Here is a 25,781-nt window from a genome sequence, read left to right on the forward strand (position 1 = left end):
GGGAGCCTTGCATGAGACTTTTCAAATACTTGAGTAATGAGTGCTACCTAATATGCTGCTAGAGCAGCTTCCGTAAGGCCAGTTTTTGTTGGCAAGACTGGAGTTGATCAATTCAGTACAACCAGCAAAAGTTGGTCTCATTCAAACTAGGACCAAAGTCATTTGTGACCACAGAGGACAGCTGAGATGGGAATCCCCAGGTTTCTCGGCACAGACGTGGGGACAGGGAGAAGCAGCGTGGAAAGGCTGGGCCAGGCTTCTTAGAGAATGGCTGGTGGTAGGAGAGGCTTAAAGAAAAGCCGGGCTTCTGGCACCGCTCTGTGGAGCACACGGACACAGGCACTGGGTGATTAGCGAAAAGCTAGATATTTAAGCTCTAGTCTTCTTGAAAAATCATAATCAGAATTGGCCTTTGAAAAGAACAAATGCCTCAGAATTTTAATCACAACAGCTTTAGAAATGCATCTGTGCTTTTCAAATAATAAAAGAAATTCAAGTCATACCCTTATTTCCTTACACAGGCTGTTCCAATCATCTTACCACAATGTAACATAATTTCCTGCGATGCAGTGGCTTCCACAGTATAAGCATCACATAATGCTTCCCTGCTAAATACAAGACATTGGCCAAATTCATCAAAATGCAGTGTGAGAAGAGTGAAACTTCAAAATCTGGGCCAAATACCTTGGTGACCTGCATGTACAATATGTGTCAGGACAACACTAAGGATCTTCCCCATTCAGCTGCAAAAGAAAGCAGCTCATCTGGAATCCAGCTATAGTTCTCTGAAGGCAAAGAAAGCAGCATCCATCAAAAGGCGCAAGATGGAGCATGTTCCACTGCGAACAGATGCCAGCATAACCTTCAATGCAGCTAGAGGAAAATTTAGCCCAAGCTTAAAGTTTATGTTCCCAAAGTCAAAGCAGAGCTGTGCTTAAATCCGATACACTAATGATGTGGCATCAGTCACAGTTTTGAGGTCATTGCTTATGACAAAGTGATATATTAGCAGTCAGGTTCTCAGGAAATCGTGGGACAACTGACTTCATCAGATTTTGTGGGTGCTAAAAAAGGCAGGTCTCTAAAAAGCAGCAGCAATGAATATGAGAAAGAAGGCTAGTATTTAGCTAAGTGCATAGTAGCAATGCTAAGTATACGTATCACCTTGCATCTCACTGTGCCGATACACAAGCTATAAATAAGAATCAAGTCACCCACAGATAATAAGAAATGTAGAAGCTGTTTATGAGTATTTAGCAACACGATATTGAACTTTAAGGACTTTAAGGAAGTAGGAAATAATTTCAAGCGGAAACTGAAGGAGTAATTCTGGGAAGAAAAAAAAAGTATATCTTGGACAGAAGAGTTCAGCCAAAACCCAACGGGAGCTTCATCACTACAGGAGATTTTTACAATTTTAACAATAGTTAAAATAAAAGGGAAAGAAAGCAAAACAGTACTGCCAGTCCTAGGCTCGCACTTTGATCCAGAAATGACTTCAAGGTGCCACCTCAGGAGTCTTCAGCCACAGATGCTGCAGTGTTCAGTGCTCCTCAGCAGCCCCATGGCTCCGTCCCAGGCCAACACCACATTTCCAGGACAAACCTCAGGGAGCTGGGCAATTCCTGGGGAAGACGGCAAGGCAAAGAAACAGAAAGCAAAATGTCTGCATCGAGATGTAGGAGGCTCAAATCTTTCTGATTGCCAGAGCCCCATAGAGGGACATTATTTTCCATGAGAATCAGTCACCAAGTCCTGTGGCAAATTCTGGCACTTCTGGTCACACTTGCAAGCCCATCAGAATCTGTACAGCGCTAGCCATTTCAGGAACATACACTAATGCAATCCAGCTCCTAGAGTGGAGCGGTCCTGTGACCCTGCATCTCCAGGGTGGGTCTGGGAATGCTGTTCCTGAGGTCGGAGCCGGGTAAGCAGCAGCACGATGCTGGGTTAATTAACACATACCAGTCATGCAGTGGCGGGAGGCACACACAGGGGAAAACCAGCTGCTCGGCCCAGCAGTATGTGTGAACGGGAAGTCCTAGGAAACCTTTCACTTTGGAGAAAAAGCATAAAGAAAATCTAAACGCAGGATCTCTCTCAGAAAAGGATCTGCTAGCAAATAAATAAATAAATAAGTGATGAGTACCATAAGTAGGCCTTATTAAAAAGCACATAGTATAGCATTACACAGTTTTGCCCCTGATCTTTTATTCATAACTCAAATGCATAATGTATTTTCATCAGAAAAGGCAACGAATGGCTTTCACTGCCGCGCAGCATGTAGGCATGGTGCAAGTCAGGCAATTCAAACAGCAGACAGGCAAAAACATTTTCTTCTGTGTGGGCAGCTTATGCAAAGAAACTGCATGTTTCTGAGCAAACCCCAGACCCAAAGCAACTTCACTGCACAGGCCCTAGATTTTCCAAAGCGGACAGTAAAGGAAGTCATGTTCTGCTGATGCAAATAATAACAAACACTGTACATCAGATAATATTTTGACCAGGAATTGGTATTTCCTACATTGACAAATCTTCCAGGACTTCATGGACACTGTTGCACAAGTCAGTCTACTAGCTGGTCCCAGGGGTCTAGGACTCTTCAGCACATCCTAGCACATATCGTGTGCCTACACAGCGACCTCAACAGCACTTGCCTAAAAATCCTTGGATGGGCTATACCCAAATGAAACTTGTTTTCTATTACCCTTTTGTGAGGAACTTCCTTTCTGTCTTGCAAGTTCTGATGTCACAAATGCTGCTTCAGCAGAGCAAGTACCCTCAGCTGATGATTTCTGTAGCTTGCTTATGCCAGCAGGCAACTCTTGGTGCTTCACTGCAGAGTGAAGTGTTCATGGATGCGCCCGACTCCAGACAGGTCCCTTGTCCCCGCCTACCTGTACCCAGCTACATGCTGGGACTGCAGACAACTCACATCCTGAAGTAACGGGGAGATGCCTAGTGCCAATGCGGACAGCTAATTAACGAAAGTTCAAACCTGTGAGCAAATTCTAATAATCTAAGCAAAACAAATAGATTCTAGTCAAAGAGCACTTCACAACAAATCACAGCACACCAGCCAGGATCTGAGAGTGAGGTAGGGGCTCTCATTTTACTGTCCAGTGAACTGCAACCAGGTAGAACAGCTCAGCAAAGGGGCATGGAGTCGTCAGCATCGCATGCAGCCTGCATGCTCCACAGCTCTTCCAGGAAAGCGGGAAACTGCTCAGCTCCCAGTGCTAATTTACTTCAAGGATAAATTTGCAAGAAGCTTATAACACAGTTACTGATCTCTGTATTATCTGTGGGTGTAATTCTTCCACTGTTATTTCTTTCAGTTCTACAAATGTGTATGTTCTGGAAGCGTGCTCCCAGGAGCTGGAGTATGCACCGCACCACGAGGGAAGTTTTGCAGGAAAGGCTTACAGCAGGACTAAAAATCTGGTACAATAATCCCACAAAATTACATGCATGGGAGTTTTGTAATAAAGTAACTGTGACTATGTCCCAAAAAATGAAAGCTAAAATGAAAAAAAAAAGAAGAAAAATGTACATGTGTTTCAAAACCCAGATTTGTGCAGCAGTATGCATGCCCAAGTGACAAGCGTTCACTTCCTGCATCATATAAGAAGTCAGGCTACAGCTGCCTGGGACTGCAGCTGTTCATGAGTGCACAACTAACACATTTCTAAACCTCATTACCACGTACCTATTCAGCAACAACAATAAAGTGGCAATTATGGTTCATTTAATTTTGAAGTTTCAGCTGAACTCTCTCAGTTGGGGTTTTCCCTCACGGGCCACAGCAGAGCCCGTCTGAGTCAGCAGCGCACGCTCACCCTTCCTGTGCGGTGCGCTAATACCTCAGGTAGATAATAAAAACAAATTCTAATTAACAGAGTCTAAGTACAGCCTTTTCCCTTGGCCTTACATGAAGAAAAGGGAGCAAAGGGATCATGCGAGGAGGATAAATGGACTGACCAAGGAATTCAAAGGCCAGGAGGTTCCTGAGCACAATGAGCAGGACCGTAACTTCTCTCAGCACAGCCTGCGCAAACACTGCAGAGGTGCAGAAATATTTTTTGCCAGCTGTGCATATCAACACACAAGGCTGCAGGAGATTGCCCCATCGAAAAGGCAGGCACATAACCTGACAGTGTAGCGCACTGTGAGCTCCTGCCTGCGGGGACTGCTGTCCCTTCACTTTAGAGCAGCTTCTGCCCAGTGAGAGCCTGCTGCCCCCTCAGGCTTGTCTACATCTCACTCCTGCTCAGCTCATAAGCCACAGCAGTTCCTTCCCTCCAGCCTGTCCTACTGCACAGTTATTTCACACCCATCTCAGTCTCTCCCAGCCATTCTTTCTCACTTCCACATCCTTTTGTCATTCTTGCTGCATGGGTTGGGAGATGGACAAACACCTCAGTACCAATCCCACAGCAGAAAGCAAAAGAAAACCTCTCTTTATGAACATCATGGTGAATTAATGGGATATAAAACCTGTCTGGGGACACACTCCCTAAAGACAGTGAAATCTGGCCGAAACTACGTTCCTCGCTGTATGGATTAACAGGCAACTCCAGAGAGTTTAAGCAGGGAGGAGACTGGCGCGCGAGCCCCGCCTGGGCGCGCGCGGCCCCAGGCAGGCGGCGGGTTCCACGCTCCGCTCAGCGCGCCCGCCATCTTGTCTCCCTCCTCCCTTGAGTCCCGCGGTCTCCTAGCAACGCCCTGGCACGACGGCGCATGCCCGGCGGCGCGGCGTGCATGCGCGGCGCCGTGTCCCGGAAGCGGTGCGGCGGCGCCGTGACACGTCGCAGCGGGCGGCGGGTGAGGGGTGGGCTGCGTCCGGCGGGTCCGGCCGGGCCGAGCGGGGCCGAGCGGGGCGTTCGGGCCCGGGCGAGGCGAGGCGAGGCGGCGCGGCCCCGTAACTCTCGGCTGAAGCGGCCGCTCCGCTCCCTTGCAGGTCACCGCCATGTCCGGCTACGACGGCTTCAATGCCGACTTCTTCCAGAGCAGCTACAGCATCGACGAGCAGGGCCAGCCCTACGGCTACGGCGGGAGCGGCAGCCCCTTCAGCAAGTAAAGCCGGTGGCGGCGCGGTGACCCCCCAGCCCCACTTCCCGGCCCGGGCCCGCAGCGCGGCGCTCCCCGCAGCCCAGCACACTTACGTGTGCAGCGCTTGTTTCCCTGCGCTTTAGGCTAAGACGCAGAGGCTGGCAAGAGAGGCTCAATAATCTAATTGCAGATCAGATCTAGGTATAAGGCCTCTCTTCCCCCCGGGTCTTAAGGAGAGGAAACCTCGTTGCTGCCCAGCCCGTCCCCAGGCCCCCTGGGAGCAGAGCCAGCCCGGGTGCGCAGGGAGGAAGCCCGCGAGCTCCCGAGGCCTTTGCAGGGAATCGTGGCAGGCAGATGCAGCCCTAGGGAGCGCTCGGGCTCATTGCAGCTGTCTAGGGTCAGGCTGAAGGTTTTCTCGCAAGTTACGTGGTCTGTGCATGGTAATGGTGCTCTGAGAAAAGTAGATACGGGTAGATGAGGGCTGCAGGGGGGCCGAGCTTTTGCACAGGCAAGGAAGGAAAACTCAAATTTGTTTTTTTTTTTTTTACGCTCTTGTTTTCAGAAGTAAGTTACTGTAGAGGTGTTTACAGAAATATCTAGGAATCTCAGGTTAGGAAATGGTTAGTGGCAAGAACAACTTATTGCTGTTTTTTGCAATGAAAGAAGATAGATCTGTTGAGGAAGTGTTTTTAAAGATGTGCTATGGCAATATTTTGTTGTATGGTAAATCTACAGCATGTTTAGATATAGTAAGTAGATTAGTAAATGATTGAGAATATGTGAAATAGAAACTGAAAAATTGCCTGATTGTTTTTTTCCCCCCTGCATCATGTCTGGAAGGTAGATGTCATAATGTGCTTAATACCTGTGTCATAATTCTTTCTTATATCTTGCATGTAATAATACTCCCCAGCATAGATGTTTTGCCAGGGAAGAGGAAAAGAGCCTTTTTTGTGTTTTAAACTAAGCTTCTTTTTGAAATATGGGGGGAACAAAGCAATCATATAAGGACTCCATTCTTCAGTAGTAGGTCTGCAAATAAACATTCTAAGTAGCAAATTAATCCTGCCGTCAAGTAAAGCCTGAGTGGTAATGAAGGGACAATATTTGGGCAAGTTTGAGAGGTGAATTTTTCCAGTTCTTTTATTAACAGATCTACAACCTGGACGAGAAATTTAGTCAGTTGATAGCAGTGTTGTTTCTCAAGGTCTTTGCCTTCATAATTCCTCTCTCCTCAGATACTGGCAACTGTGCAACTAGAATTGCCCTATGTTATATACATATTGTCTATGAGGGTTTTAGTTGATGCACACAGCTTGTACCTGAGTACAGGATAGGCAGGATTGTTTGTTATATACTGCGAATTTATCAAAAATAGGTTTTGCAGGGGAGGGAGGCAGTTAAAGCAAATGTTATATCTGTCTCTAATATAATGTTATTCTTCTTAGGCCCTATGAAGGCTATGACTATTCTCAGCAAAGCGGATTTTTTCCTCCAGAAATGATGCAACAGCAGCAGCCCTACATGGGGCAGATTTATCAGCCAACGCAGGCGTATACTCCAACTTCAGCACAATCTTTTTATGGAAGTAACTTTGAGGATGAGCCTCCGCTATTGGAAGGTATAACTTGTTCTTTGTAGCCAAATCCAAAACTCCCTGTGATTTGGCAACAAGTTGAGTAGTATTCTCTAGTAGAGTGTGTTTTGACTATTTCTATTGAGTAGTATATCTTCTCCAAATTTTTTAAATTATCTGTATTTCATATATCATTTTTTAGTATGTGAAATACATGTTTCTCTGTCAAGCATTGCAGTTATAGATTTGAAGTTTATTCCTGCCTCCCAGCAGTTGGAAGAACTGATGAATTAAATTAGTAACCTGATGAATTAAATTAGTAACCTGATTTCATACAGTGTTTAATCTTTTTATTGTTGCAAACAATACTTAAGACTCCTTTTTTTGTAAAACAGTTTGATAACCTTGGTTCTAATCACATAACCAATTGAAACTGGAATCTTTATTGCTAAAGAGAAACGTTAAACACTTTAGAAATGCTTAATAGAATACAGTCTACATGGTGTGTTGGAATAGATATTAAGAGTGTATGTATTTGTTTTTAGTTTCTAGCTTACATACATCATTGTTCTGTACGAAACAACTGAAAAAAATTCTGTACTATTACTGGTTACAGAGATAGGTATGCATGATTTTCCTCTACCCAGCTGTTCACAACATTTATTTGTTTATAGATGCCCATAAAAACCTCAGTGTTTTAGCTAGACAAATAGTAGCTGCATTCACAATCAGCTTTCACACCAAACTATGCCCAGGTTGTATGGATGGAGGCCTGAAATCATGTCTACTTTCTGGGAGCTGTGAAACTGTGAATTGTTGTAGGCATTAAAAAGGTTGGGGAATTTTGTTTGGTTGCTTTTTAATGGACTTAATTAGGAGGATGGGTAGCTATAAAAAAAAAGAAAGCCACCAAGGGGAATTAAGTACAGAGAGGCTACTCTGAACTAGAAATCCTTGAGCTACCTCGCAGTGGAAGCTTGGAGAATATTTGGGAAATGTGCCTGATTTGCTCTTACAGTCTTTCCTACATATCTGCTTTTGGCCGCTTACAGGGACAGGATCCTGGGCTAAATGGACTTTTGGTCTGACCCAGCATACTGTGCTTGTGCTCTTATCTGGTCCTGTAGAAATCTGCCTGTCACTGCAGAGCATTTGAGACCTGGAATCTGTGGAGTCAGCACACTCAGCTGCTTGAGGAAAGATGGAATCACTCAGTTCCCTGGTCCCCTAGGAATGGTACTTTGAGGAGGTTTACAGGTGGAGGGAAAAATATCAGTTAAGCAAGTGGGTGCAGCGGGAAAGGAAAAATGAAATAAATATACATAATCCTTTTTGTTTAACTTGTAGAATTAGGGATCAACTTCGACCACATCTGGCAGAAGACACTAACGGTTCTGCACCCGTTAAAAGTAGCAGATGGCAGCATCATGAACGAGACTGACTTGGCCGGACCAATGGTTTTCTGTCTAGCCTTTGGAGCCACACTGCTGCTGGTAAGATACTGATGGCAAAATATTACTCTTTGTGCTTCAAGTACTGCCGAAAACCCTGGGAATAAGCCAGTTTAGCCTCTAGTTTTACCCTAAGATACTTCTTAGCATGGAGGCTCTAAAAACAAATCCTGACTGAGAATTTTCAGCTCAGTGGGAGAGCTGTTGGGGATTGATACAAAACTTATTGAAATTGATGAGGTCGCTACCTGTTTTCCTCAGAAGAGTTTGAATCAAAGTTTTAGTGTTTGGTTTTTGCATGCTGATTATCCCTGTGGTATGCATACTATTTTTCATACTTTGCTTTTGAGGAATGTGGCTGACTTTTGGTCACACAAGTGGGGTGTGACACCCATATTCATCTTTTTTTTTGTTATTTTTTTCTGTACTTTTTGTATACATTGGCACGTCGTACCTGCAGAATCATAGAATCTTTTATTTGAAGCGTCTTTGTTAGCTTTTGCATTAACTGGAATCAGAGCAATAGACTGATTAAATTTTCTGTGTATTTATTCCATATCTTCCATTAAAGAGTTTCTTTTTTAATTTTTATTATGCTTAATATTTGAGATAATTTCTTTGTTTTGTTTCACTGTATTTATTTGCTCCATTATCTTTGTACGTTGCTCCCCTGACTGATATTCCCAAAGATATATTAACCAAGGAAGTTTAAAATTAATAGGTCATAAAATATTTCTTAATATGTCAGCACATGCTGAAGCCTGTTTCTTTTTTTCTTTTTTTTTTTTTTCAGTTGAGCTTAATTGAAATAAGATTGCACTTTAATGACTCAAGTGTCAATTAGTAAACGACAGAGTAGGAACTGACAGGCTTCCTTGTCACTGAAAACTTCAAGATTTTTAATCAGTTTTCGTGTGTCTTTAGGCATTGCATTTAATTTTTGTCTAAAGTCTCACATTACCACAGCTTGGAACAATGTTTTGGTACCAAGGGGACGGTAAGCCTACTTTATAAATAACCTTTAATTATGGAAATTGGGCCAGTAGAATTGATGAGTATGTTCCTTTTTATACTAGACACATTCAAATGTTCTCTTACTAAGAAGTTACCACTTTCTACTTTTATTTTAAAGAAAAACGTTGAATAAGAGTGTGATTGGGTACTTAAGAAATGTCATGCTATGAAGAGTGTGCTTTAAAGTGTGATCTTTCCTGACTCTTACTGTTTTTTGTTGTTGTTTGTTTTTTTCCTTCCCTGCTCTGAAACATCATTACTTAGTTTGTGTTCTTCAGTCACTTGCCATGTAAAGCAAAGCAGTTTTTTTAGTTATTGAAAAATTATCAAGGAAATGACAGGTCTGTTCCATGAGAGGAAAACAAGCTCAGCCTAACTAAAAAGTTTGGAGCAGATACAATTGTTTTCTCCAGCATTCAAAGAAAAGATGGACCATAAATAAACTTAGTTTGCAAGCTGGTTTTGGGAGGAAGACCTCAAAATCTGGAACCCGTAATAGCTTAGAGTAGCTCAACTCTGTATAGATGGATACAACTGTATTACGTGAATTTTAGAAAAAATGTTGTAAGGGAAGCATGGACCTAACTACTGGATGCGTGTGTTTTCTGTGGTTCATGCACAGTGCTTTCCAGCTCAGCTGAAGTTATTTCTAGGAATTCTTAGTTTACATTATGGAATAACTCCATGGGGCCTATTGCAAATAGAATACTTTAGGTCTGTATTTGTCAAGAAGTTGCTGACTTTTTTTTTGTTCTTTGAAGAGTAATTCTGTGAAGATTATTTTAATCTAATACAAAATCCTGCAGCTGATCTTCGGAGAAAAATCAGCTAATTGAGTAAACATGAAGAATTCATATGCTTTTGCAGCCCAAATCAAAGAATAAGAATTCTCTGATCAAAATCAGTTTATGAGAATATATAAACTTAGGATAGATATGCCCGCTCATTGTCTAAAATGTACAAATGTTCTGAAATTCAGGTAGTGTAAAAATGAGCTGTTGAATTTGAATGTAGAAGTTCGGAGGGGGGAGACAAGAGGAAAAAAGATTCTGTAAACATTCATTTCTGTCAAACACACTATTTGTGTATTCACCTAACTAACTTGTGTTAATCTGCTTGTTTTTCTTGTTTTTGTTCTGTTTAGGCTGGTAAAATTCAGTTTGGTTATGTGTATGGAATAAGTGCAATCGGATGTTTAGGGATGTTTTGTCTCCTGAACCTAATGAGCATGACGGGTGTCTCATTTGGCTGCGTGGCCAGTGTCCTTGGATACTGTCTTCTTCCTATGATCTTACTTTCCACTTTCGCCGTTGTATTTTCATTGCAGTAAGTACATGAACTTCAGAATTTGGTATCACAGTGAAGAAACTGTAATTTGAATATGATAAGAATTTGTGGTAGTGGGAAAAATATAAGTATTAAGAGTCTTCAGATACTTCTTGCATGGTTTAAGTTGATTAACAGCTTTTAAATACATGTACTTAGATAACAATGGCAAGTTATGATTTTACTCAACTCTTACTCAGAAAAAATTATGTTTCATATTCACAAAAAGTTAACTTTGACTTTTTTCACAAGTGAATAATATAGCTATGAAATAATATCCTTATGAAATCTTCACAGGACTTCTGTTTCATTTAGAAAGTGAAATCCTCAGAGATTAATTTTATTTTGGAGTTGTAGAAGGTGTTAAATTGAGTCCAGTTATGGCTCCTGTGGGTGTGTACGTACAGTTCTTAAATGATTGCTTTGTTTTGTTTTCATTTTACAGGGGCATGATGGGGATTATTCTCACTGCTGGAATTATTGGCTGGTGCAGTTTTTCTGCTTCCAAAATCTTTATTTCTGCCTTAGCAATGGAAGGACAACAACTCCTAGTAGCATACCCCTGTGCTTTATTGTATGGAGTCTTTGCTCTCATTTCTGTGTTTTGAATAGACTGTATGAATTATTGGACTCCAGTGGGCCAAAATGAAAAGATCAACTTGGAACATTTAGCTGGACCAGAAGCAGCTGCAAACAGCTATATAATACTGCTATCATGAAACTTAGACCTGGTTTGAATCATTTGGAACAATGGGAACAAATGTCTTTTGTTCACTTTTTTAGGACTTTGAATACTGTTTTCAATTGACCTAAGATGTCTATAGCTTTAATAAGTATTCACGCTTATAAAGTTAATGTAATTTCTTTCCCATTCCTAAATCTTTGGAAAAGTAACTTTTGTTTATTTGAGGGTTATTTTTGGGGTGGGGGGGGAGAGGGATGATGAGTAGGGGAGGGAGGAAGGCTGCAGTTATAATGTCCTTGATGATAGATTTTTATCAGCAAAGGTAAATAAAACCACAGACGTAAATCTGAGTTTCTCTTTGAATAAATCTGCAATAACCACCTATTTCTTATCCCCTCTTACAAAAAACAAAATGCACAAAAGAACTCAAGCAATTAGAATATTTTGTATATCACAACAAATATGCTCTTAAGCTTTTTGGTCTCTTATGTGTTCATTTACGGTGATAGTATTTCAGGATTTTGAATATTTACAATATGAATTAGAAGACATGCTTAAAAGTCAAAGCTATGTGTTAGCTTGGATTTATGAAGCTGACTTCATCTAGAATTACTTAGTAATCCATATATTAGTTATTGAGGAAAAATACCTTTTGCAGTACTTCCAAGGAAAACACCATTTTGAAAATGTTGTGCTTGTCAGTATTGCAGTTACTATAAACATAATTTAAGGCATGTTGATTAAATTGTCTTTAAATTTTGAAAATGGTGTTTACTTTTTATGGTCATTCTCTTTTTCTCTCCTTTGAATGAACTTCATTTTTTAAAATAAGAACTTTCAAATGAGAGCAAAATACTAGTTAAAACTATAATTCAGTTACTGGATTTGATATTTCCTTCAATCACAAATATTTAATCTTCAAAGTAGAAGTGAGAAAGCAAAAAGGGTTGGTCTCCCCATAAGGACTCGCTAAGTCCTAAAGTATGTAAGGAAAGGACACAGCTTGTTTGTTTGCTTGTTTTTCAGACTTGGCTTGTCCTAGTGTTGCATTCCAGCGTTGCATCACTGACCAAATACCCAATGGTACCACCTCCTGGTAGGGCTCCTGGGGCAGTCTCGGGAAACACCACTGGAGCTGCCTGCACTTGGAGAGACAAGATAATCATGTATAGGAGGAGGAAGTAATTAAATATATATATATATATATATTTAAATGGAAATCTACTAGAAGGTCACCTTTCATCCAAGTGTTACATGGTGGTAGCTTTAAAGGGACAGCACAGATACTTTTTTTTTTTTTTTTTCACTTTTCCCTTATTTCTTCACCTTGCCCTAAAAATAAAAATACCTCTTTTTAGTGTCTCTCGGAGTTACTGACCCGAGCCAACTCCTGCTTGTGTGTCTTGGAGGTGTGGAAAGCACAGTAGGATGCATTTAAAAAAAAAAAAAAACTTTAGTTCATTTCCAACATAATTTTCTGCTTTAATATTTTATTGTGAAGTGTCATCCTAAATAAAAATGGGCAAGTTGAATTTTAGTCTAATATTTTTCTGTCTACTTTGTAGTTCGGATTTTCTTTCGATAAGCGGACCCCAGCTGTCTTTGTGCACAAAGTTCTTTAGTGATGAACGTTATCTGCTGATGGAGCACAACATCCTGTATTTGTGCAAACAAATTACATTTATTTGTGTAAATAAATTTACTAATGAGGCCTAATGAAAAGCAGAAAGGTTCTAATAAATACAAAAGCTCGCATACTTTGAGTACATCCCGCTCTAATGTTTAAATACTATATTTTTGTGAAGTATGCTAATTAATCTTACCTTGTGTATATAAATGCATTTAATTTCTTAAAAGTTGCTCCAGTGAAATGTGGGCAGTGGAACTGCTGAGTTTGGGGTGAACATATCTAAAGGCAATTACACATGCTCATTAAGTCCGTGCTCTGACATAGCAGCTATTCCCTACTCGAGCAATGAAGTTAGACTAGTTTTGGGAGAAGTTTGTGCTCTTAGCAGTGCATTTTTAATTGAGGAATTTGGGGAGTGGAGGAAGAAGTGGATGGGAGTAGAAGGTTAACAGTTTTATTTATAGAGAGTTTTTTAAAAACAATATAATACCTAAACTGATATCTCAAATTTTTAGTAGGTTAGTTAATATTCACTCTACATTGACTCTGCTCATTATCTTTCCAAAATGAAATCCAGCATTTTTCCATAATGTAGTTCTAGCTCTTACTTCAATTTCAGTAAAGTTTCACACAGTTTAACCTTACCATCACATAAGATGATAGGATTGTATTCTTTAATCCTTTACACCCACATTTGCCTTCAGTATTTAGACTTTTTTTTATCTTCTAAATCTGAAATCTCCCTCATGATCTATTAAAATTCTCACCTAGTTTTCAGATGAGTATTTCTTGCTTCCATCCTGCATTATCTCATGTCATTTTCGTGCTGCTCTGCTGGAAGCACTCAAGTGTGAATGCTGGGACTGCTTTTTGAAAATCAGTATTGCTGCCACACCCGCTCTCCAAGTGACTTGCCCTCTACAGAAGTTGATTTCAAGTTACCTTTCCCAGTTAATCCATTCAAAAGCAATGTTTTGACAGCAACTTTGCTTTTCAGGTCACTGCTTTGCTAGGAAGCAATTGCTGCCTGTGGTTCAATTTGTTTCTTTAGGCAGGACCTTGGTCAGTCTAAGTGGACACCATGATGCATCCATGGATAAAACACACACTTTCCAGCCGTGAAAGCTGTATTGGTGTCTGCTCTTGCCAGCTATTAGTGTTGGGGGGTGGCTCCAGGAGGAGGGATGCCGGCACGGTTTGGGGTTTGGCTCTCGGGACAGCCGTGCTCAATGCTCGCTCGGGAGCGCGCGGAGGCCAGGCTGGGGGGCAGCCGGCGAGAGGCAGCGGGAGGAGAGCCCTGTCACCAGCGCGCTCACTGTGCGCCAGCTCACAGCAGTGCTAGGAACTAGAAGTTTGGGTTTGTTTTTTAGTAACCAGTTTGGCTCAAAGAACAGCGGGTGCTTTGGGGTAAGGTTTCAAATATGTTATACCCTGGAAGCAGAGCTGCTAAAAGAGGTCACATCTCGTGTGCGTTGGTGTCCCTGGAGGAGCGTTGGGTGCTGGTGGCCTCTGGGAGCCCTCGTGCGCCGCTGGCGGGTGTTGCTATCTCCTGCCTCTCCACTGGGTGGGCCTGCAGCCTGCGGGATGCGCAGCCGAGCGCTCGGCGCAGGCCAGGAAGCCTCTCCCGCAGGCGGGAGGGCCTGGCTCCGCTTCCCGCACATGTCCTCGAGCATCCTGCGGGATGGGGAAGTCCCACTGCCCGGCTTGGCAGCAGAGGCGCTGAAGCAAAGCCACATCTGTGCTTGGTCCAATGTCCCGCGGGAAGCCCTGCTGCGCGGCAGTGCCACATCGCTGCAATCCACGGCAGGAGGCTCTGCGGGCAGGGAGCCTCCGCGGCCCTCCAGACACTGAGCGCAGGAGGAGGCTCCGACTGTGACTCTCTCCACTGGGGCGGCAGCTCCATGCTGTCCCAGTCAGAGTTAGCGGCTGTTAGCCAAGCAGCAGGCCCAGCTTCAGGGAAAATCCGAACTATTGTCCTCCAAGGCTTTCTTTCTCTCTCTCTCTTTTTTTTTTCTATTTTTTTTCTCCTCTATTATTTCTTTACTTTATTGCAGGAAGTACTGAGATTAAAAAAGCAAAGATTATTCTGGTTCTCATCAGGAAATGATGAAGTGGAAGACTGTCTAAAATTAGACACTACGATCCTGGAATGGGCCTCCTTCAAACATGGCACTGCAGCTACATGGCTTTAGGCGTTGTTCCGTCTCCTTATGCGCTAAACCACCACTTCATTCTTGGAATTACAATGCTCTTACCGTATACGTTTACACTATGTTTTTCCCAATATTCCTCCTCCTCTGCTTTGAGCATAGGAAAATCCAGCCTTCTTGGACACCTGCCTTATCTCCCGCTCTTCCAGACCTGCTTGCTTCTCGCTCGCCCGTGTCCGTCTGTGTTCGCACGCAGCCGTGGGGCCAGAGTCTGCCAAAGGCCTCTGCCTGTTTTCTCAAGCCCAGAATAATGATTTACCATGGAAGAGAAGTCAGGAAAATGCCCAACCTACGCAGCTTCCTCCCGCACACCTTGTCCTCGGCGGGTCACACAGTTTAATGGAACGGCTGAATGCTGCTCCTACCGTTTTTTGGCACGTTCTTCCTGTAGGCAGCAGACCTTGGCATCTTCAGCAATTTATGAACCCCTGTTCAAGGCGCCCTGGGCCTCTAGGTAAAATCCAGCAGCAATATCCAGGTCTAACGCAGGACAGGTTGGTCCCACTCACTCCAGTGGGTGTCAGCTTCATTTTCAAGTAAAATTCCCTTTTAGCTCAGTGGGGGCCTCTAGGCCAAATCCATGACATGAGTGCTTGGCCAATAACTGTGTCAGACAAATCGGGATAAATCCCCTACTTTTTGCCTACTTTGAGATTTGCAGGGGATCTCAGCGGCCAGGCCCGGTTCTTCCATCAGAGCCAGGCCCCAGGACCGCCCGGCTCCCTGGCCTGGGTGGGACGCATCCAGGGAAAGACTTTCCCTGGCTGGAGCTCAGGGCCAGCGCTTGCCTCAGAAACGTCGAGCTGAAAAGCATGTTCACGAAGTACCTTTGTGTTAGGAAATGGTGTAAGTTGCAGACCTGAAAATACATCTTAAAAACTTACCTCTTCACATTCACTTACCTAAGAATTTTGAAGCTTCAGTTGTCCCAATAACGTCACCACACAAACGCTTATAACAAGTTGCTGAAAATTTTAATGAGTTTAGTGCCTTTTGCTTTATCTATTTAATCTTTGCTTTATTAATATAAGTCAATCTTCTGATCATTTTAGTGGCTGGTTCAAATGTTAATCGTCAGTAAGAAACGATAATCTAGCATCTTGGCAAGGCTCTGCCGGCAGTGGGGTCACTTGACTGAATCACAGGTGGAAACATTTACATTCAGGATGATTTTCCCATTCCAGAATTTTGTCCCAAACAAAATTTACTGGTTCAGACAAGGTTAGGAGAGCCGAAGAAAGCAGCATCTGAACTTAACTAATGCCAACAACAGATGTCACATTGCTTGTTGCTCTCCCTTCTTACCGACTCATTCAGCCACATTCTGCCAAATATCCATTTGGTTCTGTTTTAAAAGTCCTCAGCCTCCAATGTACAGAATTAACTCTAATCATTATATACAAGCATTGAGAAATTGTAGCATTTCCCTTGAGGAAATGAAGAGTGTTTTTTATCTTTTGAAGCAGACTGTTCCAGGAAAGCCAAGAGGGCTCTTCTGCCGCTCCTGGCTCGCTGGCGTCACCTCACTGCACCCAGCGCAGTGCACGGGCACCCGGGGCTGCACCAGCGCACGTCAAAGCAGCACCGAGTGGCGCCGGCACCTCGGGGTCCCTTCCCGGCCCTTCCCGTGTGCTGGGTCCCCGTGCAGGCCGCTCTTCCCCAGGGCAAGGTACCCTCGCGTGCCCCACAGCCCCCGGTGAGCAGGGTCGGGCCGGACCCTGCTGTGCTTGGGGCAAAGGCAGGATTAACTCATCTCTAGTGCATACGTGTGACCTGCTTTGCAGGCTCCGGTGGAGGGGAAATGAGACAATCTCCACTGAATACTTTGTCAGTGCTTTGCTAACTTTGTGATTAGAAAATAGTCCATGATGTCAGGCCTATTTCTTCCTCCCTTTAATGCACTTTATTATTACCATTCTATCCACAATAGACATGAAAGACAGCTTATTCTCTTCCTTTTAGCAGCAACCTCTTACATAATGGTGAACTCATTCTAATTTCCCTTGTAATTCTTTCCCTGCAAAAAAAAAAAAAAAAAAGCCTGTTTGACTATCTACCGCAATCCTCAAATGATGTTCTGAAGAAGGGCTACTGAGCCCATGGTTACCCATCTTGTTTATATGCATTGATATTTTCTTCTTTAATATAGCATTTTGCACTCTACTGAATTCCATTTTGACAATCAGATCATTTCTCCAATTTATGTAGATCAATTTGAATTCTAGTCCTATCTTTAAAGTGATTGTAGTGTCTTCCACTTTAGTATCATGCTTAAATCTCATTATCCAAGTTCTTGATTAAAATATTCAGTAGTACCAGTCTGAGAATGGGATAATCCTCTGGATATATCGTCCCTATTTAATAATGAAGCATTCATAATTTTGCATTCACCTTTCCACCTTCATGGCATTTTTTTTTTATTTCTGAACTGGTTCTTTTAAAATTCCATACTGGCTGTTTCTTATCATCTATTTTTTCCTAGCTATTAACAGACTGATTATTTTAATTATTGCTCCAGTGTCCTTATAGGCATTAGCATTTGTTCCGCAGGTCTTCCTTTTCACAGGTAACTACTTCATTTGTACCTCTGTGACTGCAGGGTGGGGACCCCGATCCCCTCTCTGCTGTGCACATCCTCCAGGTGATTGAAAGGGACTGAGAAATGCTTCCATCCAGTTCCTTGGCAATGCCTTAATATCATTTAATAAACCTTCACGGGTGCATAATTTATAGAAATATTCTCAACCTTCACGGGTTTAAACATCTAGTCTCAGATAGCAGTTTTTGAGGGCTAAGATAAAAAGGGCAGATTAACCTCCATATCATGCTGTAATTACTTTCCTTCCCTAATAAGTAACAGTCTCATACTTTGCTTTTACTTTTTTTTTCTTCTTTTTTTTTATATATATTAATTGAAACTTTTGTTAGTTTGCTTCCAGTGAGTTTATTGATCTCTCATAACTCTTCCTGTTGTTTTACTTCAGCAGGGCAGGCTGCTTTTGTTTTTCATCTTCTTACGAGAAGAACATGCACCATTTTTTTCGACTCACTCATCTTCTGCCATCAGTCCTTGAGTGCTATTTATAGAAGAAACTGAAATAATCAGCCCCAAATATTATAAAATAATACAGCGTATTTTAACCTTGTCAATGCTTTTCAGATATGCAATTTCACCACTGCATATCTTGGATCAACTTCAGTGATTGCAAACTGGTAACTTTGGATTATGCAAACTGCTAGACGAGGGTCTCTGTTCTGTTCTGAATTGTTTTTTTTTTTTTTTTTTTTTTTGCGGGGAGGCAGGGGGGAATGTGTACTCAATGCTCAATGTGTTGAAAATCAGGTCACTGGTTTTAGCAGCCAATGTTAAGCTGGGCAAATCTGGGAATTAATTGTCCTGAGTTCAGTTCATCAATTATAAAATGTGATTGCTGATTCTGGAGCTATAGCAATCTTCAGAGGAGCATGGGGTTTATCAGAAGGCAGACCTAGCCAGCAGAAGCAAAGCAGAGTAATAACACTTTTAACACCATGAGACTCCAAGCAAGTACTCTGGTATGAATGGAATCTGCTTGTGCAAGTTATCATTTAAGTGCTTTTCACACAAAAATATGCACTTCAATAAAAAATGGATCAAGTCATGTAAGTACCTTTCATTTAAATAAAAGGTCGCAACAATTGTTGCATTCTTAAGAACAAATCAGGAACTTTGAATATACTCTTACATGCAAGAAGAATGCCCTGAGTATGGATTTCAGTGACAACGATTCAATAACATCTGCTTGATTAGCTACAATTGGCTTTAACATTATCTCCTGCTATTTTATACTCCCCTGGAATTCTTACAATCTAAATCCTTTTATCTACACTAGATATTCTTTACCATCACATCATAGCAGATTTGGGCTGATGGTTGAGAGTTTTTAACTTTACATATCAGTAACAGCTTTCTGAGCTATGCAGATGTTTCATATTAACTTAATTTCACTATCTCCTTGATTGAATGCTTTTATTTATTCACATGTTTACACAATCAAGATAACAATTCTGAGGCCATAGGCTAGTTTATATCTGTTAAATGATTTAACATTTAAATAACATAATCTGTTTTAAATATCAAGATTTATGTGTTTTTTTTTTAAAAAAAAAAAAACTAAACAGGCCTCTCATTTTACTCCCTAATTTCTGGTGATTTCACTGTCATACCTGAATAAAGCATTAGAATTAAATTTTAAATATGCATATTGACAAAAGATAAGATGATCACAGTTATAAATGATCAACTGCCCCAAGCCTACACGTTTGGTTTAATTCTTCACTCCTTCAGGCCACTGCTAATTCAGAATAAATCTGCTGCAGTCAAGTGACATTCCCTCATGTGGTAGGTGTGATATATATGAACATATAATGCTCTGCCTGAGCTTTGCTTGAGATTAAAAGGCCAGATTCTGTCTCAAATCCAGTCTATTTTCATTTGAGATGTGGAGTGAGTATACTGCTTCAATTTGAAAAGGATCCTCCTGTCTACGTATTAGCTAGTGGTAGATTTCCCGCCCAGTAAATTCTTCCATGAATAGGTGCAAGTTTTCATGAAAGGACTTGGGATATAGTGTAGCCATTCTAATGTACTGCCTCAGCTGCTGAGTTCGTTTTGTGGCAGATCACTTAAACATATGCATGTATGGAATAAGATTACATTTTCCATATGTTAGTCCTATCACTTCTCACAAGATTTGTTGCAAATATACAGTGATTTACTTAAAGAATCACAGGAGGGAATAAGCCACAAAAGGTCTCAGAGCTTCAGAGTGAGGTAAATAGTGGGTCATAATATATTTAACAAATGATCACGAAAACACAGGAAGAGAGAGAGAGGAAAAATACATTCCCTGGCCATGAAGTTGTTTAACTGTAAGAGTCAAGGAACACTGTTCAGTCGGGAATATTTTCTTGGCTTTGCCCTGTATAAATAAATCGTTACTGTGTACACAGTGACTGCGATGATACGTGGTAAATTCTACCCTTAAAGACACTTGGCCGCGTTCTCTGCTCCTCACCTATAGCTGGGACAGCGCAGTTTTTGTGGTGTGGAGGCCAGCACGACGCCGTGGCCGCAGAAGGAGCCCTCGGCAGCCTCCTCGGGCTGGCTGCGCACGGTGACGCCGAGCCGGCCCGCAGCGCGTGGGAGGCCGCGGGGCAGGCCTGAGGCGAGCCGAGCGATGGGGCGGGACGAGGGCCCCAGAGCTCGCCGGGCAGAGGACGCAGCGAGCGATACATGGTTAAAAGAACCATTCCTTCTTTGTACTGGGTTTGTTTCAGACCCTTATATCCCAAAACTTTGTGTTTTACAGAAATGATTGGTTTTATTATACAGGGCTAACAGAGTGGCACTAGCCATCCTACTCTCATGAGCGCAAGCGCAGCATGAGCAGTTCTCACATGTTGGCTTTTGCTGGGCATGGAGGAGCGGATACCGGGAAAGAAGAGCTGGGCTGTCTTCTGAGCACGGCGGAGCTGGGCCACTGGACCCGGGCGTCCCAGGCATCCCAGGACAGGGTTTGCTAGCCCGGAAAGAATGTTTTTTTATTAGCCCCCTTACAGCCTACAGGGGGAAAAACACAGTATCATAGCCTATGCTCAGCTAACACGCATATAGATACACATGTGTATGAATATATATTTTTCTACCTGAGCTTTACTCGAACTTACTAGGCCAAATTCTACCTCAAGCCTAGTGGAGGAGCAGAGGAGGTATGGGGACACTGTGGGACACCCCAATTCACCGTGCACCGACCACGGTGCTGCTCGCAGCATGTCCTGTTCAGTTCCCTGTTCATCAGTGTTTTCAAGGGCGCATCCGTCATGCACAAGGAACTGAATCCCGGCTGCCGCCCTGGCACAGCCCTCTCCTCCGCAGTTCTTCTCTAGACCAAATCTATGTCGGGATGAGCTCAGCTGGGGCCCTGTGCGGAGCAGTGATGCTCTGCATGTCGTTGCTATAATGTACTATCACTATAGCGCTGTGCTATAGGTGTGAGCAGCTCTACCGTGAGCCTATGTGCTCCTGACCGAGGGGCAGAGGAGGTGGCGGGGTCAGCAAGCTCTGGAATGGTTATTCCCAATGGGATCACCAGGGCAATAACAAAATTTATCAGCCTTTGCCAACCGTTAAGCAGTCTTGCCAAATACTCATGCTTTTTCATTCTCACATGATAAGTGTTATTAAAATAATCTCTTATCCATCCTGAATTATATATGAATGTGGTAAGTATTCAAAACATGTTAAACATTCTTCAATTTTGAGTAGCTTGAAAATATTCAAATTAGATTATTTCAGATCATGTTTTTAAAGGCAAGGAAAATTTATTATTTTGTCATTGAAATATATTCCAGCAATGCTGTAGAGTGCATGCAATTCACAGCCAGAAGTATGTGTAGCAAGTCAATATGAAAAATACTGTTTTCAATAGTACAAAAATTCTGTGCCACAAAATCTTATTCTTATCCTGGCATTGAGCTTTGCATGAGAAAAGCAGTTTTACTGAGCTGCAGAATATCATCAGCTGAAATTTAGCAGTGTTTTATATACTGGCAATCCTAATGGATTTTAAACACTGGAGGTAAAAAATAAAAAGCCTTTAAAGTGAAAGGGGGCACATCCCTGCCAGGGCAGAGCTCTTCCTTTCTGTGCATATTCCAGACCATTTGCAGACACACCAGTGGCCTGGCCCTGAGGGCAGCACGTCCCTGCTCCGAGCTGCCCATCGCAGCTCAGCGGGAGCCGCTCTTTAATGCAGCCCTCCAAAAGCACCTTAAACATCTATAATAGAACCATAACAATCTTTCTATTTCTTCCACCATCAGCAAATTATTAAATGTCTTTGACTTATGGGGCTTTTTGCTTGTACTTCCTTGCTATTAATTTGTTTTGTATATGGGAGTGTGCAAACTGTGTGTGTGCAGCAGTTCTGAGGAGACACTAATGCTTCTGTGCAGTAAGTAGCTCTCAAGTGTTTGCACTCTCCTCTCCTCGTTTCTTCTTCCAAAGCACTTGTTTGCTTGTTTTTGCTCTAGATTGCTAAGCAGATGATTGCATAACCACAGAGGCCATTTCTTCTTCCTTCATTATTTTTCAAAGCAAATACAGCGTAATTCTAGACCCTGGAGAAAATACAGCTAAGCTAATTTTTGAGATTTTAAGACTTTTAAATAGTTAAAGTTCTGGCAGCAGCTTGATAATACCCATTAAAAACATCAAGCTGAAGCTCTGAAACATCTCTTCAGTTTACATAGTAATTCAGCTGGAAGTATGTTCTATGGGAGTTTTTTTCCATGGAAACCTGCACTGTAATCCCCCAAACAACTCACTTCACTCTAATGTATATAGGCTTGATGTTTAGATACCACCCAGCTATGTTAGTCTGGTTGCTATGCTCCTGGTTTCTCTTTCATATAACCTTTGATTAATATGCTAACAGTTGAAAGAAGTTGGGTGCCTGGTATATGAAAACGCCATATGCAGCACGCTGGGTAGAGATGAGCTTGCTAGATGCAAACGCTCCGCTTGTTTCTTCCAAGAAGCTCTGGCAAAATCAACAGCCTTGGCCTGAACAGCTGAGGATCCCAGTCCCCTCTGCGCTGCTGCCAAGACTTCTCATCGCAGGCGTCTCCCCCCACCGTTCCCATCAGCTCCATCAGCCAGCGCAGAGCCCGCGGCTCAGCCAGGTTTCCCCGGGCTCACAGCACATCCTGCCCTCTCCAGCCAGGATCAACAGCTCTAATCATGGGATATGGGTGGCTTCTGCAACCAGCAAATGCTGGAGCATCCTGTCACAGAATATCCCGCTGTGGAGCATCCCACTGCGGAGGATCCTGCCATGGAGCATCCCAGGCCCTAGACCTGGCTAGTGCTTTGGGCTCTTGCTCGGTAGCACTGACTCTTTCCTGCGCATCTCTCCTCCCTGCTCTCTCCCTTGGGATGTGTGGAATTCCAGTGAGCTGCACCAAGGAACTGATCCCGCTAAGGAGAGATTCTAGGTTGGGTGAATTTTCCCTTAAATCAGTTCCTTGCCCTAGGCTTGCCCTAGGGCCACACAAACACTAGCGCAGACCCAAGGAGGGACCGAGAAGGCAGCGGACGAGGGGACAGAGTGTCCTCCAGCAGTGTGAGGTGACACTGGGGGCCCAACCAATAGATAGTTGAAGTAGTGCAATCTTATCAGGAATCTTCTCTAACATGTCAGAGTATAAAGAAAAAAAAACTCACTTTGTTCTGTGAAATATCAGACGTGTCTCTTTGCTGTATGAGTTTAAGTTTTAAAGAAAACCCTGCTTTTCTTCTGAAAGAATAAAAGAGGGGAGAATAATGGTATTTTGGCCAAGTTCCTCTGCAGGACCAGTGACTTACCAGCAAAACGTAAATGGCTGCTCTGTTGCCCTCCATAGTCACTGCACGCATTTAACTAGTTACACTTAATTGTGCTGAGTAATATAAAAAGGGTATATGCTCTGTAAGCAGAACCCTCTTTGTTCTATGAAAAATAGGAATTCAGTGGAGGCAAGAGAATGCCTGTGCATGACTCTTTAATAATCTATTTTTAACTGAGTTTCACCATCCTCTTTCTAAAGTAATAACACTTCTTCATTGCCTCCGGCCATAATTAACATGCCACATTTCAGGGCCAAGAGACGTATAAAAGCAGACTTAGAGCAAAGTGGTAGCTTTCAAGCAGAGCAAATAGTTTCGGAGAAGATCTGTATTTTCTGTGCTTGAAACTATTTTCCCTGTTTTTAATTAAAGTCTTTCAGTTGTTTGAACACGGAACATGCTCACCGCCGCTGCGCAGTGTGTTCAGTGGGTCTGAGCCCCACCAGGACCGGTGAGGAGGGAGGCTCCCCTGCTGCAGTTTTGCTGGTCTGAGATGGCAGGAGCACCTCTCAGCATTAACCTGCTGTCACTGCCTTTGTTTTCTTGTTGTTAGAAAATAATACTGTCATTTTTATAGTGCAAACGTTATACAGCAGGGCAGCCAGAGGTGTTTGCAGAGGGTCCTGGGGCAGCACGGGCGCTGCGGTGGAGCTGCAGCCTGATCCTAATGGGCTGCCCTTGGAGAGCTGGGGCTGGGGGTCACTGCAGCAGTGCAAGTGCAGCGGTGCCGCAAGCAGGCCTGCGGGAAGGGAGAGCTTGTTTAGAAACACCTCTGAGAGCTGCTGTGTTGTCCTGAGATGCTTAAAAAAATAGTAGTAATGCCAGCTACTCCTCCACTGAGGGCTTGTAGTGAGCGCGGGCAGCGTGGGCTTGGACAGGAAGGGCCGGGGCAGCGCGGGATGCAGCAGGGGCGGATGCAGGTTCTTGCTGAGCCCTGGGCACAGCCCGGGGCAGTGGCCTCTAAATGCCCCTTCTGCAGCCAAGGTGCAGGTGGCTGCGTCCCCCAGGCAGCACTAAACCTGGTCCCTTGCCTTCATTTAGTGATGAGGAGTTTGGAGAACTCTGATATTTCTATTCCACTATTGACTTTTCTCACCCACTCGCACCCTGGTACACCCAAGTTGCAGTAGTTCTCTGCTTGTGTTTCTCCTTCTTGCTGCCTTTCCTGCAATGGTGCAGGGGACAAGCGCCAGGGCATGGCGAGCACTCATCCGCTCTGGTGCACTGATGATGACCAAGGGGTCTCTATGCCCTGGAAGAAACAACAAACTTGTTTTGATATATATTATAAAGTGCATTATGTTGTTATGGCAACTAAAATTTTAAAAAAGAAGCACAGAACAGGAAATGCAGTATACTAAAATGGCCACAATGATGCATAATTTTTATCCTTCTTGTGCAAAGAATTTTGAAGTTTATTTTTAAAGGTTTTCTCGTCTCTGACTTGCAGCCTAGGAGAGCAAGGCACTTGAAAATGTTTGAGGAGACTGCAGACTGGAAGCTCGCTCTCTCCTGCCCAGGTGGCTCAGCCGTGGTGGTAGCTGCCACCCTGGAACATAAAGAACTGCAGCTGAGTCTGACGGGAGTCCATGCCGCACATCTGCACGTACATCCATAAAATCTGCTCAAGGAAGCAGCAGCTGGAGCTTTTTCTTTGAGGTAATTTAAAAATCCATCTGGGCAAAGATCTAAAAATTTTACTTGGTGGTACCATTCAGGGGAGCAGCAGTAGCTGCTTAGGATTATATCTATAAACACTAGAAAGGATGTGGCTTCAGGGCTAGCTCTTGTTTAGACAAACAGTAAAGATAATTGGGCTAATCCCCAAACCCATATATTGCAGTTGTTAATGCAATGATTTTGTAGGTAATCTTCACTCATTTGCATTATTCCCTAGGTGCAATATTTGTCCAGAGTTGGCTGCCTTCCCCATTTTATAGCAGAAGAGGTGAGAAACTTTTACTTTTTTGCTCTCTGCAATGAGAGAGGATTGCTGAAACCGAGTATATTGTTTCCTCTTAGTAATAATAAGCACCTTCTTGCTTTGATGGACTGCTTTGCTATAGCAGTTTTATACTGCAAATCTCCATGTTGTGCTTTATCAGAAAGAGAGATAGAGCAGAATGCTGCTTACCGCTTGGTGCTGCTTTTGAACCAAAGTTTGAATTTCAAAGAACAGTGAACTTAAGTCATTCTTGGAATGACTGGAGAAATGAATTTTACTATGTCAAAATCCAAGCTGCAGCTGCAATCCTTTTATTAATCATAATTAAACTTTCATGGAGTTACTCATGAATGTGCTCGCTCGACGAGGCAGATCAGTTCCCTTCAGCTGTACTGTCTGGCTGAGCAATAAAGCCCTTGCTAAGAAGACAGGGTGCAGGGAGGACATTAGAATATAATATTCCC

General features: G+C 42.9%; 1 protein-coding gene across 1 annotated transcript; it reads left to right on the forward strand.

The window, feature by feature from the left end:
- The first annotated feature begins 4,803 nt into the window (after positions 1-4,803).
- Positions 4,804-11,293, forward strand: YIPF5 (Yip1 domain family member 5). Its single transcript, XM_088536761.1, has 6 exons — positions 4,804-4,824; positions 4,961-5,076; positions 6,501-6,673; positions 7,976-8,121; positions 10,238-10,419; positions 10,865-11,293. The coding sequence occupies exons 2-6, from the start codon at positions 4,970-4,972 to the stop codon at positions 11,025-11,027; spliced, it is 771 nt and encodes a 256-aa protein (XP_088392887.1). The 5' UTR covers positions 4,804-4,824; positions 4,961-4,969; the 3' UTR covers positions 11,028-11,293.
- Positions 11,294-25,781: the final 14,488 nt, after the last annotated feature.

This window comes from Tinamus guttatus, unplaced genomic scaffold (assembly GCF_059628265.1).
Source record: "Tinamus guttatus ecotype Peru unplaced genomic scaffold, ASM5962826v1 Tinamus_guttatus_pri_ptg000710l, whole genome shotgun sequence".
In the NCBI taxonomy this organism is placed as follows: domain Eukaryota; kingdom Metazoa; phylum Chordata; class Aves; order Tinamiformes; family Tinamidae; genus Tinamus; species Tinamus guttatus.